Raw genomic sequence first — 15,622 nt, forward strand, 5'->3', positions numbered from 1 at the left:
TGAGTGAGGACACCTTAGAAGTAGAAGTGAAGAGGGCAGGCTCTGAGTCAGCCCATCAGTGCTCTGTTCTGTGACCCTGGGCAAGTCGCTTAACCTTTCTGTGCCTCAGTTTCCTCCTCTGTAAAGTGGGATTATACTAGTCCCAACGGCAGAGGAATGCTGTAAGGCTTAAATGAAATGTTGCATGGAAAGCACTTGAGATGAATGCCTGGCACGTAGTAAGTGCTCAATAAATGTGGGTTCTATTGACCATTGTAGGTGCCCTTAGGACCCCCATTCTCCCGAGGAGGAAACTGAGGTCTGGTGAGGACAGTGGTTCCCAGGGTCCCTCAGAGCGCCTGAGGGGAAGCTGGGCTCAGTGACCTGGCGTGTTCCTGTTCAGGTTGCTTTGACTCCGGCTGCCCCTGTGGGGCCAGAACACCTAAGGGCTGCAGAACCTCCTTGGGCCCTTGGGGGTGGGGTGGTCAGGCAGTAACAGGGATGGGGGGGCAAGTTGTTGTCCCATCTGTGCCATAGTCTGTCCCTGCTTCTCTGCCCAGGACGGCGAGCGGCGATACCGAGAGGCCAGTGCCAGGAGGAAGATCCGCCTGGACAGGCAAGTTGGGGCTGGGGGATGGGAGGGGACACAGGGTCCAGGGCTGTCCACCTGCTCCCCAGCCTCAGGGACTTGCATTTCTTCGATGCGGCCCCTGTGCTGGGAACTGGCTGGGCCCTCTATATCCATGTCACCTCACTCCACACCCCATGGCTGACTGGCCCCTTGTACAGGCGAGGGCACTGAGAACGGAGGGATTGTGGCCACAGGCACACAGGAATGATTGGCAGGGCGAGAACTTGAACCTGGCAGGATCTGGGTGATGTAAAATCTTTTGCTCCCTCCACTGACTCTGATGCCCACTTGGCAGATGAAGAAAGAAAGGCCCAGAGAGGAGAGGCGATGGCTCAAGGAAGCACTTTACCATCTTTTGTTGTTAGGAAAGGGTGTGTTTATGGGGCATTTACATGCCAAGTCACCCCTATGAGGCAGGGTGACCACAGATCCCATTTCACAGACGAGGACACTGAGGCATAATGGCGAAGTCGCTTTGGCTCAGCCAGGGTATGTGGCATTGGCACCGGCACTGGCACCCCTCCCCTCATCCCGCCCTTCCTCTGCCTGAGTTTGTATGTTCTCGCCGCTGTGTTCTGTGTGCCCATCCAGTCTCCCTGGCCAGGCAGGGGTCTCTCCTACCCGCTGGGCTGAGCACAGGGCCTGGCACAGTTGGTATGCAGCGAAGCCTGTTCAAAGAGATGGGCTCCCAAGAAATCAAGGCTGCCCTCTCTCCTCTCTCCCAGGAAGTACATTGTGTCCTGTAAGCAGGACGAGATGCCGCTCTCTGTCCCCTGGGACCCTAGCAACCAGGTAAGGCCCCAGCTCCGAGGGGAGCATCCTCAGGCCCACCCTTCCCTGTGGTCAGAGTGGGTTTGGAGGTAGGCCGGAAGGGAATGGGATGCTAACGCCTCAAGATGCACACAGTTCCCAAAGGGCTTTACTGATGTCCCTGTTTGGCAGGAGGGAGCTGAGGCCCTGAGAGGAGGAGCGGCTTGTCCAGGGTCCCTGGGCCAGTCTGGCCACCCCTGGGCCTCCTTCCCCAAAGCCCAGCACCCACCCCCCTGCCCCATCCCAGCTCTTCCCCCGCCCCAGCATGGCCTCGGCTCCGAGCCTGCGGGAGGGGAGAAGGCGAGGCTTCTCTGTGGTGTGCCCTGTCCAGGTGTACCTGAGCTACAACAACATCTCCTCCCTGAAGATGCTTGCAGCCAAGAACAACTGGGCGCTGTCCGCGGAGATCAACCAGGTAGCTGACTGCACCTGCCCGCCATTTCCCTTCTGAACAGCCAGAGGTGGCCGGCTGCCAGCTACAAAAATCCCTCAAGTCACTCATGTCAGAAGGGGATTTCTGTTTTTGCTTTTTTGCTTTTGTTAATCCTCACCCGAGGATAATTTTTTCTTTGAGAGAGAGAGTGGAAGGGATGGGGGAAGAGAGAGAGAAACATCAATGTAAGAGAGACCCACTAATTGGTTGCCTCCTGCATGCGCTAGGACTGGGGCCAGGGAGGGAACCCACAACTGAGGTTTGTGCCCTTGACCAGGAATTGAACCTAAGACCCTTTGGTTGGAAGAGCAATACTCTAACCACTGAGAAACACTGGCCAGGGCAGAAAGGGGATTAAAATATATTTATTGATTTCAGAGAAAGGAGAGGGGGAGAGAGATAGAAACATCAATGATGAGAGAGAATCATTGATCCGCTGCCTCCTGCACATCCCCCCCCTGGAGAGGTCAACCTTGCAACCTGGTCATGTGCCCTGACCGGGAATCCAACTGGTTGAAGCTCAACCACTGAGCCACACTGGCCGGGCAAGTCACTGCTTCTTAAAACACCTTCATGTCCACTTGTGCTGAATTACCTCAACATCCATTTTCATAGGGATGTGACTGAGGCTCAGAGAGGTTGAGTCACTTAATTGCAGCCACACAGCAAGTCTGAGCTTCTAGCCCTGGCCTCCAGCATCCCAGTCAGCCCATCCCACCACCAGCAGAGTCTGGGGAGGGGGATACATGAATGAGGCCACCCTCTGCCCCACACAGGTCGGCCTGTACACCCTGGAGGATGACAAGTACCTCTCCTTCCACATGGAGATGCTGGTGAATGTGGATGCGGCCCACGCCTTCCTGCTGCTCTCAGACCTGCGTCGGAGGCCCGAGTGGGACAAGCATTACCGGTGAGGGCCAGCGGGCCAGTGGGGCCGGTTCCCGTCCCAGGCCTGACGGGGAGGGCAGGTCCTCAGGTGTCCTTCTGCTGAGCTATTCCTTACTGTGCTCAGCCCGGCTGGCCTTTGAGCAATGGGTGGAGGTGGAGTGGGGTAGGGGACCGTAGTAATGTGTTAGGTGGGAGTCAGGGTCAGGGTTATTCTGAGCCTTCAGAGAAGGACTGAGCCTGGAATCAAAGTTGAAAGCCTGGTCCTTTTTCTGGTCCAACTAGCTGTGTGACCTTGGGCAAGTGATTCCCATTTCATTCCTGGGCTTGGTTTTCTTCCTCTTAAAATGTGTGCTTCAGAGGTGAAGATTCACCCTTGGGGACAGATCGGTGATTTTCCATCTGTGGTCTATGGAGTTTTCTGTTGCCAAGAGAGTTCCAGATACTGCGTGGGGTGGCGGGGGGAAGGCTGAAAGTGTGGCTGGGACCCCTTCCCCAATTCAGGCCAACTAATAGGAAGGCCAATTTACCGAATTTACCATGTGCTAGTTCTACGTCTGGATGTGGACAGAAACAGCCAGGATTTCAGTGTTTAGTACGTTAAGTTGAAAGCAGTATTTTGTCAAGTCCCCGTGACGTCATTGTCTGTTATGCCAACTCCCTGCTTTGGGGGCCGCTTCTTTGATTCTTTCTCCCCTGGTTTGTGACGAGGAGCCCCTGCTTCTGAGTCTGTCCACAAAGAGGACCTGTGCTCTTAGAAATCCAGCGAGCGGGTCGTCTGATTCTTGATAAATTGGCCTTCTCCCTCCTACCCTGCCACGTGTCCTCACTTGAGCAGGTCCACTTGCAGCTGTTCATACACAGGCTTTCTGCTTAAGATTTTAAAAAAAATATATATTTTATTGATTTTTTTACAGAGAGGAAGAGAGAGGGATAGAGAGTTAGAAATATTGATGAGAGAGAATCATTGATCAGCTGCCTCTTGCACACCCCCTACTGGGGATGTGCCCGCAACCAAGGTACATGCCCTTGACCGGAATCGAACCCAGAACCTTTCAGTCTGCAGGCCGACGCTCTATCCACTGAGCCAAACGGGTTTCGGCTTAAGATTTCTTTGTAAAAGGGGCTGTGCTACTTTAAAAGGCCCTGGTCTAGGTGACCGAGGCCTGCTGGCAGTGCCATCCGAGAATCTTGAGCGGTGATCTGCGGGTGGACAGTGGAGAAGCTGGCTGTATGGTAGGAAGGCTTCTGGGAGGAAGTGGGCTGGGGTGGGCCTCGAAGGCCAGCTCAGATCTTGCTGTTTGATGGGGTTTGGGGGAAGTAGCTTGAAGGGTCAGAGAGCTCCAAGTTGCTTCTCCCCACCCTGCTCCTGAGACAGCCTCTGTGGGTGAGCAGAGGAGCAGGGGAGAAGGGGGAAGGTCTAGACATGGTCATATGTACCTCTATGGATATCCTCATGTGTGTGGGTGTGTGCATATGTGTGAATATGTGTGAGTATGTGTACGTGGGTGTGCTGCTATAAGCCAGGGGTGGGGAACATCGGGCCTGTGAGCTGTATAAGGTCCATGAAATCATTTGGTCTGGCCCTGCCAAGGCATTAGGGGTGAGTGAATGAAATGTCTGACCAAATATAGCAGGCTAATTTGTCAGTTGATAATTTTGTATGGCCCAGGAATCCTAATATATAAAAACCCTGGGTCGTAATGACCAGTAACGACCAGAGGCTGACCAACCAAAAAGTCAGTGCTGGCCCTTCCCCTAAGCAAGTGGTACAAGCAAACAGTAAGAGGCAATTGGGCAGGCAGAGGGATGATCAAGTAGGCAGATAGGCAGTTAGAGGTGATCAGGTAGGCAGGCAAGTGGTTAGGGGTGATCAGGTAGGCAGATAGCCCCGCGCAGGGCTGGCCCTGCGCCCTTGCAAAGAAAGAGGGAGGCCCAGGCCAGCCAAGCCATTGCACCTCAACCTGTTGCCTGCAGAGGGAGGCCACTAGTGGCAGAAGAGGGGGCAGCACTGCACAGATGGCAAGCTGTGGCAGTGGTGGGGGTGGGGCCAGCTGCCTGCAGCCCAGGGAAGGAAAGCCCCATTACACCCTGATCTCAGGCCAGGCCTAGGGACCCTACCCGAGGGGTCCCGGATTGTGAGAGGATGCAGGCCAAGCTGAGGGACACTCTCCCCCAGCCCCTCCCAGTGCAAGAATTTTTGTGTGCCAGGCCTCTAGTGATGTCATAAATATCCTTGGCAGAAAAAAGGTTCCCCACCCCTGGTAGCCTACATGTATGTACAGGCACATGGGTACAGTGTACCTGGGCTGAGGGGCACAGGCCTGGCACCTGACAGCCTGGGCACATTCCAGCTCTGCTTCTCTATTTGCTCTGTGTCTGTGGGCAGGTTGTTTCCGCGAGACTCAGCCCCTCCTCTATGAAGAGGGGCTGCTAAGAGCACCTGCTTCTGGGCTGAAATGCATGGTACACCGAAGCCCTTAGAGCTGTGCATGGCACACGGTGGATGCTCACTAAATGCTCGGTACAACCAGGAAATCCGCACACCTCTGAGTTGGTGTGCTCAGCCATTGACACCCATGAATCTGTGTGCATAGTAGGTGTCTATCCATGTGTTTGAGCATGCAGCTATGCCTATAGATGTTTGTCTGTGCACGTGTATGTATTTGCTTGTGTGCATACCCATGTGTGTATGTGTGTGTGTGTGTGTGTGCATGCATGCATCTTGGCCAGGCCTTGTTGCCCTCCTGAGTGTGTAGGGGCTGAAGTGTCCCCTAGCGTTGGCTCAGGGAGGCTGGGCCAGCCCTGCTTTCCTACAAGGAGCTGGTGTGACCCTCGGGCCCTGCGGGCCGGGCCTCCTCACAGGAACGTGGAGCTAGTGCAGCAGGTGGACGAGGACGATGCCATCTACCACGTCGTCAGCCCCACCCTCGGCAACGACCCCAAGCCCCAGGACTTCGTGATCCTGGCCTCTCGGCGGAAGCCTTGCGACCAAGGGTGGGTGCCTGCCTGCTGGGTGGGAAGTGGGCAGGGATCAGCTCCCTCCCCAGGTGGGGGACCTCAGCCTAGAGTCAGCTCTCTACTTCCTATTGGCTTTTCTGAGCGGCCGGAGGACAGGGAACACCCGCCCCTCTAAAGCAGGGTAATCCCCGACCCTGAGGTGGCAAGGCCAGCTCTCAGGAGGCGCTGCCTTGGCCTCCATGCTGAGCCCGGTGAGGACGCCGGACAGACGGCCTCACTTCGGCTAGACCGGCACCGAAAGGTGAAGCGTGCACATCCCAAAGCCCACAGGCTTCTCTGGAAAATCTGCAGGGAGTCACGCTGGCTCCTGGCAAATGCAGTGCTGTTTGCGCAGAGGTGCCTCCTCTGCAGCCTGGCCCGGAGCCAGACATGGGCCCGCCAAGGTTTACAGGACTTTAGACTCTGGTGTCAGTGCCTAAGGGAGCTCCAGAGGCTGGGTCAGTGCCAGAGGGGGCTCCAGAGCCTGCGCTGGGCAAGACAGTCCTCATCTCCTTCTGTGCTCTCCCCTCCCTCCACTCCAGGGACCCCTACATCATTGCACTGCGGTCCGTTACGCTGCCCACCCACCCGGAGACGCCAGAGTACCGGCGTGGGGAGACCCTCTGCTCAGGCTTCTGCATCTGGCGGGAAGGGGACCAGATGACCAAGGTGAGGCCAGGGGTCCCCCTCCCGGACCTGAGCCACCCCAAACCCACATGCATGGGCGCAACTCAGCACTGAGCGGCTCACAGTTCCAGCCGTGGGCCCCACCCCTGCCCAACAGTGGGCTCCTCCAGCCCGGGGGACCTCAGCATGTCAGGGACTAGAAGTGAGCCTTCACTCAAATCTAATCTGGGTGGAAAAGTCCGAGGCCCCTGCGGGGTCTTGGAGAAAGCTCTGCCTGCTGAGGGCAGGAGGCCCCGGTCCTCATCTAAAATTCACATGCTCCTTCTTGTCTGGGAGGGCTTTCTCTGGTCCTCAGGGCCCATCTGACACAGCAGGGCAGTCGGTGTTGGAAATGTGGGGGAGGGGCTGCGAGCGAGGTGTGTGTGTGTGTGTGGTGGTGGGGTGGGGGGGTCTGCACAGTTGCCCTCCTGGATGCACAGCTGTCCGGGCCCCGAAACTTGTTCCGGCAACACACTTCCCCGATGAGCTTCTCAGGACAATCGCTGGGCGTAGCTGTAATTCGTCTCTTAAGGCCCTAATAGTAAGGTGACCAGACGTCCTGCTTTTGGCAGCAGTCCCGATTTAAAAAATATATATATATATATTTTATTGATTTTTCGCAGAGAGTAAGAGAGAGGGATAGAGCATTAGAAACATCGATGAGAGAGAAACATCGATCAGCTGCCTCCTGCACACTCCCCACTGGGGATGTGCCCACAACTGAGGTACATGCCCTTGACCGGAATCAAACCTGGGACCCTTCAGTCCTCAGGCTGACACTCTATCCACTGAGCCAAACCAGTTCTGGCACACACAGTCCCGATTTTTAACAATTTGCCCCGTGTCCCACAGAGTTTTAAAAAAGTCCCAGTTCAAGAACACGGGGCAAATTGTTAAAAATTGGGACTGTCCCACCAAAAGCGGGATGTCACCTTACTAATAGGCCTTCATTTAAACAGGAGTCTGTGTTGGGTTCTGCTCTTCATCCGATGACAGGACAGTGTGTGGTGGCGGGGACCTAGGGTTGTCAGTACCCAGAGGGGAGGGGAGGGGAGGGGCCCGGGGAACTGCTGAGGAGGCCATGCCTGCCAGTCAGTGGCCTTCGAAGACCCCAGGCTGCTACCCTCCCCGCAGGCCCGTGGGGCAGACGGCCCTCCCGTCCCCGGCCCAGCACCCCAAGCGTGGCTTCCTGTCCTGCAGGTGTCCTACTACAACCAGGCCACCTCGGGCTTCCTCAACTACGTGACCACCAACGTGGCCGGCCTCTCTCTGGAGTTCTACAACACCTTCAAGGCCTGCGAGAAGTTCCTTCTGGACAATCGCAACGACCTGGCCCCCAGCCTGCAGACCCTCTAGGCCCCTCAGCAGCTCCCACGCCCCCACGCCGTCCACCCCAGACACACGTGCAGCGCAGTGAGGAAGGCAGGGGCGTTTATTCCTTCCTGCCTCCCCCACGGGAAGCCTGGCCCCAGGGGCCTCCTGTCCAGCACCGCCGGGCGGTCAGTTTCCGCCAACATCTGCCAGCAGGTCTCTGCGGTAGCTCTGGGGCAGCCTGTAGTAGACCCGGGTCCTGTCCACGGCCCTGGCCGCCAGCAGCTCTTTCCGCACGGATGCGTAGCTGCCCGCCGCGGGGCTGTGCTCCACGGTGACCGTGGCCCTGGGGGAGGCTGCCAGCAACCTGGCCACCGCGCCGGCCGTGCTGTGGCCCAGCGGCCCGGCCCGGAGCTGGAAGGACACGGGCTGCCAGAGGCCCTTGCACAGCTCCAGCATGTCCGTGAGCAGCTGCTCCCCGTAGCCGCCGCCCAGCGCCTCCTCCGGCCAGCCCGGGGCCACCGTCACGTGGGGGAACACCTCGGCCACGGCGGAAAGCAGCTCCTCGCCGGCCACGTGGCCGGGCGCTGCAAAGCTCCCGTGGGAGACTGTGGCCCCCACCCACACGGGCAGGGGAAGGCGACGGAGGCCGGAGAGGCGGGCCAGCACGGCCAGGGCTGGCCGGAGGGCCGCGGGCTCGGCTATGTGCAGGTGGACTCCCCAGCGTCCGGGGTGGGTGGCGAGCTGCAGCAGGTAGGACTCTAGCGCCAGGGCAGGGCCACCCGGGGCACGCACGACGGGCACGGCGTCTCCGACGGCGGCGGGCTCCTGGAGGCCGACGTGCAGCAGGACCATGCCTTCTTCTCCTGGGAGAGAAGACAGAGGAACAATGACTGTGCCTGCCTCTTTCCCAGCTCAGTGTGGCTCAGGGCTCTGGGGTGCTGGTCCGAAGGCCGGGAACCCCACCTCCTTGGCAACCCTGTCCTCCCCCACCGCCCGGCTGGTTTGCTGCCATGGTAACCGAGTCGCTGCCCCATGCAAAGGGAAGCCCCCGCAGTTGAGCTGGGAGCTCAGGGCTGCAGCCCTCACCTGGGAGTTGAACGGTTGCCGCTGTTCCATTGCCCTGGACATCAGGAACCCGCCACTCCACGCGCAGAGCGTCGCCCCCGGGAGGCTGGAGGAGAGGGATCAGGCTGCCTCCGGAGTAGTAACTTCGCTTCCGTGTGGCATTCACTGTGGGATCCCAAATTGTCACGATGATATGGCTGCTCTTCACAGAGCAACTTCTGTGTGCCACGGCTTTCCACACATTCTAACCCTCACAGCAACCTGCCAGGCAGCTGTCATTTCCTGTCTTGTAGATGACAGGAAGTGGCTTGCCCAGGATCCCGCAGCCAGTGGCAGAGATGCTGGGATTGGAACGGGATGGAGCCAGGTTTGTCTGGTTCCCCGTCACCTCGGTGGCTCCCAGGCGAGGAATGTTGAATCTGACGGGCCCATGGCCTAGCTGCAGGCTCTCCTAGGTTCGGAGTCGGGGAGTGAGGGGTTTGAGCAAGGGAACAGGCAGCATCTGGATTGTTGGCGAGTGGAGGCAGCAGAGGGGCCGGTCTCTGAAATGTTAGCGTAACCCGCAGAGAATCGAGGCTGCCAGGGAAGATACATGGGTTTGGAATTTCCTGGGCTCCAATCTGAGCTGTGCCATGTACGAGCTGAATGGCTGTATAAATTCCTTAACCGTTCTGAACCTCTGTTTTCCCGTGTATGAAAATGGAATTGCTGCTCTATGGATATATGAAGCTTAGCTAGCATGGGACACTGGGTCTGGCACACAGTAGGTGCTTTGAGTGGTTCTTTCTCCCTATTCCACCCAGGCTTTCCCCTCCCGATGCCCACCCTGCAGAATCCAGCCCCACCCTCCCAGACCACTCCCTACTTGCAAGCTGCTTGAACTGCGACAGGACAGGCTCGTAGAGGTCATAGTAGATTTGGTGGGTGGCACAGTTGTCCCGGATGTAGAGGAGATCGTACACGGACACGGGGTCCGAGACACCCTGCCACAGTGTCAGGCTGTACCTGGGGCCCAGAGAGCAGGTTCAGCGCCGGCCTGGGCCCAGCTAGGTCCTCAGTCCCTGTGCTTGGAACTGGACCCTAGCTGGATAGGGGCGGAGCCTCTGACTTCCCACCAGCCCCTTCTTCCAGAGCGCTACCCCCTTCCTGGGAGAAGAAGAAGCCGCAGGGGCTGTGGGGAGGATAACTGAAAGCAGAAGCCCAGAAGGAGGGAGAGGGCGCCTCTTTTCTGTTTTAGGAAAGGGGATGGGCGCAGGGGAGAGGGGAGCAGTCGGGTGTGGACGAAGGGAGAAGCCTCAGGACTCCTGTGGGGAGCTGCTGAAGGTGCGGCTGGGTAGCTGGGAGCCGCTGCCGATGGTGGGGCTGGGAGACTACCCTGGGGCAGAGGTTGCAGGTGCAATCTGTGCAGCCCCACAGCTGGCTCCCCTGGGAGGAAGCTGAGGGGAGGTAACTTATGTCTCAGTGTAAACCCAAACAGGCAGGAAGTTCGTTATCCATAATGGACGGCTGCCTCAGGTGATGGTGCGCAGCCAGCCTGTCACCAGAAGTGTACAAGCTGAGAGGGATGCTGTCTGGGATGTGAGCACCAGCGGGGGTTAGGCTAGAATCTTTAAGTCCCAGCCATGAGCATGATTCCTGGGGGCACCAGTGCCGAGGGGTGGGTTTGGCAGGAGCAGGGGCTGGGCCCGGGGGCGGGGCATGCTCACCTGTCCGACTGGCCCAGCAGCCAGCTGAATTGGGGCCAGGCAGCCCGCACCATGACAGCCCGCACAGGGAAGGTGACCCTCTGCGGCACCGCTCCCACCAGCGCCTGCATCTTCTCTATCATGGCGCAGGTGTACGTGCTGCTCGGGAACAGGGGCAAGTAGAGGGTGGTCCAGCCCGGAGACAGGGTGGCCTCGGGATACTTTTCCTGGACCAAGGCCAGGAACCTGCAGAGAATCAGGGACACGTCTTTCAGAGCCTCACTGGCCCCGTCCGCACCTGCCGGGTCCCCATTGCTGTGCGGGAACGTGGCAGGGCCTGGTGAGTCTGTGAGGTAAAGGCCGGAGCAGAGTCCTGAAGAGCAGGAGTGGCCTGTTCTAGGCCCCACTCAGAGGGCATGGATTTTAGAGTCAGGGGGCCTGGGTCCAGGTCCTGGCTGTGACCTTGGGCCCCTTTGATTCTCAGAGACGGCACCCCTGGAGGGCAGGGCCTCTTCAGCATCCCCTTAGACAGAAGCAATGACACCCGGAGCCCCCGGGGTCTTCTGTGAGAGCCTCTGAAGCTTCAGATTTTATTTTAAAATTTCATTCAGATTTTGCCCTGGTGCAAATTTTAACAGGCAATTAATGTTCCCATCTCTCTCCCCAACTACTGAGTAAAATCAATACTCCAAGAAGACAAAGACATACCGTATTTATCTTGTGCTGCTGACTACAACTTTCAAACTACTGCTTTCCAAATGCACCTCCATTTGGGAATCACAAATGTTGGATGAATGGATTGTTGGCTGGGTGGCTGGGCAGATGGATGGAGAGATGGCTGATAAGGAGTGTGGGGCTTAGACTCAGAGGCCTGGCTTTGAATCTTTGCTCTGCCAATTACTAGGCTTGGGCAGGTCCTCGCACTTTGATGAGATAGTTCCTATACTAATAAAACGGATATAATAGTACCTACCTCATTCTCACTGTAAGAGTTAAATGGGCCCTGGCCGGTTGCTCAGTGGTCAGAGCATGAGCGTTAGCCTGCACACCAAAGGGCTGCAGGTTCGATTCCTAGTCAAGGGCATGTACCTTGGTTGCAGCCTGGATCCCCTGCCCTGTAGGTGAGCATGCAGAAGGCAACCAATCTCTCTCTCTTCTCTCTCTCTCTCCCTCCCTCCCTTCTTCCTTCCCTCCCTCCCTTTCCCCCTCCCTCCCTCTGCCCAAGCCCTTCCACCTCTCTTCCACTCTGTCTAAAAGCAATGAAAAATCCTCGGGAGGATTAAAAAAGAAAAAAAAAAAAAGAATTATAAAGGGTATTCTTCTAACTAAAGTGCCTGGGGCACACAATAAACATTCACTAAAGCTTCCATTGTTGTCAGCTTTCTCATCCGCAGGGTGGGGGTGGGGGGAATACTTTTAGCCTAGTGATGCTGTATAAGGATTAAGTCAGTAGTGTCCTATCCTTTTAGGTGGCCCTCTTTTGTACGATGCAGAGTAGCACGCAGGGGTGTGAAGGCTGTTGGTGGCAGTGCCGGGACTTCACGGGGGCTGGGCCAGGAGTCAGCAGTTTAGACTTTTCTAGCAGGTCGAGCCCTGTCCTGGTCCCTGGGGACACAGAGCCCACCAGGGCTGTGGTAGGAGGTGTGCTTGTCAGCCTCCTCCTATATGTTGGGGCTCCTTTGGAGGAGGTAACGACTGGGCGAAGGTTCATCAGGAAACGGGAGGAAAGCATTCGAGGCAGAGGGAACAGCCTGTGTGAAGGCTCCGAGGTCAGACTATATGGTATTTCTGAAGGCAAACTCAGGAACGGTCCCCTGAGCACTTCCTGTGCCAAACGATGAAGGGAGAGGCCTGGGTGCCGTTGGGGCAGAGGTGGGAACACTCACTGTGTGGCATTGACTTCGATGGAGATGGGCACGTTGGGGCCCCGCACGATGTCAGCGTTGATCCACACAGGCCTCCGGACTTTCCCCTCATCGGTCAGCCGCCGCAGGAGGTCCAGGGAGGGGCCCACAGCCTTGATGCTCTTGAAGTCTAGCTTGATACCTGTGGGGAGGAGGCCGAGGGCTTAGGAAACTGGCTTCTCATGCTCAGGGCAGAAGGAACTGGAAGACATGACTTCCTGGGACAGAAAGAGGAGGTATGGTGTTTGTGTGTGTGTGTGTGTGTGTGTGTGTGTGTGTGTGTGTGTGTGTGGTGGGGGAAGGAGATGGAAAGGATGGGGGAAGAAAGGGACCAGATCCTGGCTGAGCATGAAGAAGGGCTTCCAGCCAAAACCGGTTTGGCTCAGTGGATAGAGCGTCGGTCTGTGGACTGAAAGGTCCCAGGTTCGATTCTGGTCAAGGGCATGTACCTTGGTTGCGGGCACATCCCCAGTAGGGGTTGTGCAGGAGGCAGCTGGTCGATGTTTCTCTCTCATCGGTGTTTCTAATTCTCTATCCCTCTCCCTTCCTCTCTGTAAAAAATATCAATAAAATATATTTTTAAAAAATAAAAATAAAATACAACCTTGTTAAAAAAAAAAAAAAGAAAAAAAGAAAGAAAAAAAAAGAAAAAAAAAAAGAAGGGCTTTCAATCAGGCTTTCAAGAAGGGAGGAAGGACCACTGCAGGAGGGAGCTACATCCTCCATCTCCCCTGTGTCCAAGAGGAAACACCCAGAGCACCAGGTACCTTTTCACATCTCCATCTCGCCTAGAATTCCCCCACCTGGGCCTCCGGAACACTGGATGGAAAACCAAGCCAATGAGCAACTCATGACAGCAACCGGGCTTGCCTGCTGAGGGAGCGATCCCTGCCCAAGCTGCCGGGAGCCGGGAGGGGGCGGGGGAGAGAGGCGCTCACCCTTCTGGGAAGAGTCCAGCACAGCATCCAGCCACTGCTGCAGGGTGTTGTCACTGTAGATGAGCGGGGGGTGCGCCATGATGGGGACCCCTGTCTCGTTGGCTGTGTTGAGTCCTTCTATGTTGACGTCCGCCTCCAGGACCATGATGTCGCCTGGGAAAGACACAGACCTCAATCAGTTCTTGAGTTCTTGGTTGTTTTTAAACGGTTATTTCTCATCGTAAAACCTACTGCATGTTTCGGATTGAGCACTCAGAAAATACAGAAAAGCAGGAAGAAGGGGACGGTCCATCCACATTTCCACCATAGCTCACGTTTTGATAAACTTTCTTTCGTTTTTGTCACTGTACAGTTTTTACACAGTTGAGACCACACTGCATGTCTAATGTTTAATCTTTTTCTTTCAACCGTAGGAAACATTTTCACACACGTTTATGTGCTTCGTTAAAGAAAAAAAGGCCACCAAAGGCCCCGTCGATTTAGTTACCCCCTCCTATTTCCTGAGACATTCCTGCAGTTTCTAATTTTTTCTACCAATAAATAATGATGCAACATTTGGGAACTTTTATACAGGAACTAGATGCCTGATGCACAAAATTCGTGCATGGGGGTAGGATGGGGGGGTATCCCTCAGCCCAGCCTGTGCCCTCTCACAATCCGGGACCCCTCATTCCTAACCGCCTGCCTGCTCACTCCTTACCGCCTGGCTCACCGCTCCTTAGCACTGCCACGGAGGTGGAAGAGGCTCTCGCCACCGCCGCTGCACTGCCAGCCATGAGCCTGGCTTCTGGCTGAGTGGCATTCCCGCTGGGAGAGCACACTGACCACCAGGGGCAGCTCCAGTGTTGAGTGTCTGCCCCCTGGTGGTCAGTGTGCATCATAGCGACCGGTCATTTGCCACGATGAAGCCCTTTCTCCTGCAGACTCAATATCCATGTCCTGCCTTCTGGACTGTCTGGTGCTCTGGGCAGCAGGGTTTGTGGCTGCTGCTGCCACTGCAGGGACAGCTTCAAAGACAATATTCGTGACCTCTGTGCTCCAGGGAGCACTCCCTACACCTCGGTACACCTCAGACGCCCAGTGACACACATCAGCTTGGATGGGTCTGAGAGTACTATGCTAAGTGAAATAAGCCAGAAGGAAAAAGACAAGAACCATTTGATTTCACTCCTCTGTAGGATACAAAACAAAAAGCAACAAGTGAACAAAGAAAACAAACTCATAGATACGGACAACACAAGCCGTTATCAGAGGGGAAGTGGTTGAGGGAAGGACAAACAGGGTAAAGAGGGTCAAACATATGGTGATGGAAGGAGACTAAGATTGGGACGGTAAGACACGATAGAGTATACAAATGCTGTATCACAAAGTTTTACACCTGACATTTACATAAAGTTATTTATAAAACAACAGTTACCCCAATCAATTTAATTTTTTTTAGAAAAATATTTTTGATGATTTCAGAGAGGAAGGGAGAGGGAGAGACAGAAACATCAATGATGAGAGAGGTTCATTGATCAGCTGCCTCCTGCACGCCCCACAATGGGGATCAAGTGCACAACCTGGCATGTGCCCTGACTGGGAATGGGACAGTGACCTCCTGGTTCATAGGTTGATGTGCAACCATTGAGCTATGCCATCTGGGCCCAATTTAATTTTTTTTTTTTTTTAAAGAAATGAAAAAAAGTTTGTTGAATGAATGAATGATCAAACAGCCCAGGTCCAGAAAAGTGAAAGACTGCCCAAAGTCTCAGTTTTCAGATTTCTCTAAAATCTCAGTGTCTGCGTTTCCAGGAGGGGAAGGAAGCAGAGTGCAGGTGGTCCCTGGCACCGAGCCTGGCACTTTTGCAACCTGCCCAGAGCTCCGGCCCCCCTGGTTTCCTCGTTGGCATAATGGGAGTGAGCCTCCCCAGGCCACAAACACAGCACGTGGACATAAAACTACCTTGTAAACAGAGGTGCTTTATGCGGGTAGCCTTTATTTGTATGGCTTGAACACAAAGTCCTTTTTTTTCTTAACTTTTGGTTCCCTGGGAATACAGAGAGGTCCAAAGGGTTGGCCTCCAGTGGGGCCCAGAGGAGCCGGGTCCACCGGGACCGCTGGGCAGATACAAGGGTACACACGCCAGTGGATACTGAGGGGTCTGCCACCCCATCTAACTGGCCAGCTCCCATCCGGGGGAGGTGGGGGTGTATCGGGAGGGAGCCAGGACTGGAGTCTGGACTGCTGCCGCCTCCTTGATTTGCACCAGCTGCTTCCCCTGTGACACTGCGACCCCCTGAAAGACAGGGTCACATCTTACTTCTAAGTC

At 55.9% G+C, this 15,622-nt stretch overlaps 2 protein-coding genes across 4 annotated transcripts in view; one reads left to right on the plus strand and one right to left on the minus strand.

Annotated features, from left to right (window-relative positions):
* Nucleotides 1–7,760, plus strand: part of ACOT11 (acyl-CoA thioesterase 11) — a gene marked incomplete at its 3' end in the record, with an annotated part of 53,078 nt that extends 45,318 nt beyond the window's left edge. For 2 of the 3 annotated variants that reach the window (XM_084874570.1, XM_084874568.1), the window contains 7 exons: nucleotides 540–599; nucleotides 1,340–1,402; nucleotides 1,752–1,835; nucleotides 2,630–2,763; nucleotides 5,604–5,735; nucleotides 6,281–6,407; nucleotides 7,605–7,760. In XM_084874570.1, coding sequence (XP_084730696.1) covers nucleotides 540–599; nucleotides 1,340–1,402; nucleotides 1,752–1,835; nucleotides 2,630–2,763; nucleotides 5,604–5,735; nucleotides 6,281–6,407; nucleotides 7,605–7,760 — 756 coding nt within the window. Of the gene's footprint in view, nucleotides 1–539; nucleotides 600–1,335; nucleotides 1,403–1,751; nucleotides 1,836–2,629; nucleotides 2,764–5,603; nucleotides 5,736–6,280; nucleotides 6,408–7,604 lie in introns of all 3 variants that reach the window. The other variant, XM_084874569.1, reaches the window with a different exon arrangement.
* A 144-nt stretch (nucleotides 7,761–7,904) lies between these two features.
* On the minus strand, nucleotides 7,905–13,740 carry FAM151A (family with sequence similarity 151 member A; the record flags this gene model as incomplete). The annotated part of the gene is made up of 6 exons (XM_084874759.1): nucleotides 13,311–13,740; nucleotides 12,355–12,514; nucleotides 10,490–10,714; nucleotides 9,649–9,788; nucleotides 8,805–8,948; nucleotides 7,905–8,581 (listed from the first exon to the last, which is right to left on the minus strand). Exons 1-6 carry the CDS (start codon nucleotides 13,453–13,455, stop codon nucleotides 7,905–7,907), a joined length of 1,491 nt encoding a protein of 496 aa, XP_084730885.1. The 5' UTR covers nucleotides 13,456–13,740.
* Between the last annotated feature and the right edge of the window lie 1,882 nt (nucleotides 13,741–15,622).

Source organism: Pipistrellus hanaki (genome assembly GCF_964339955.1).
Source record: "Pipistrellus hanaki genome assembly, chromosome: 2".
Lineage (NCBI taxonomy): Eukaryota > Metazoa > Chordata > Mammalia > Chiroptera > Vespertilionidae > Pipistrellus > Pipistrellus hanaki.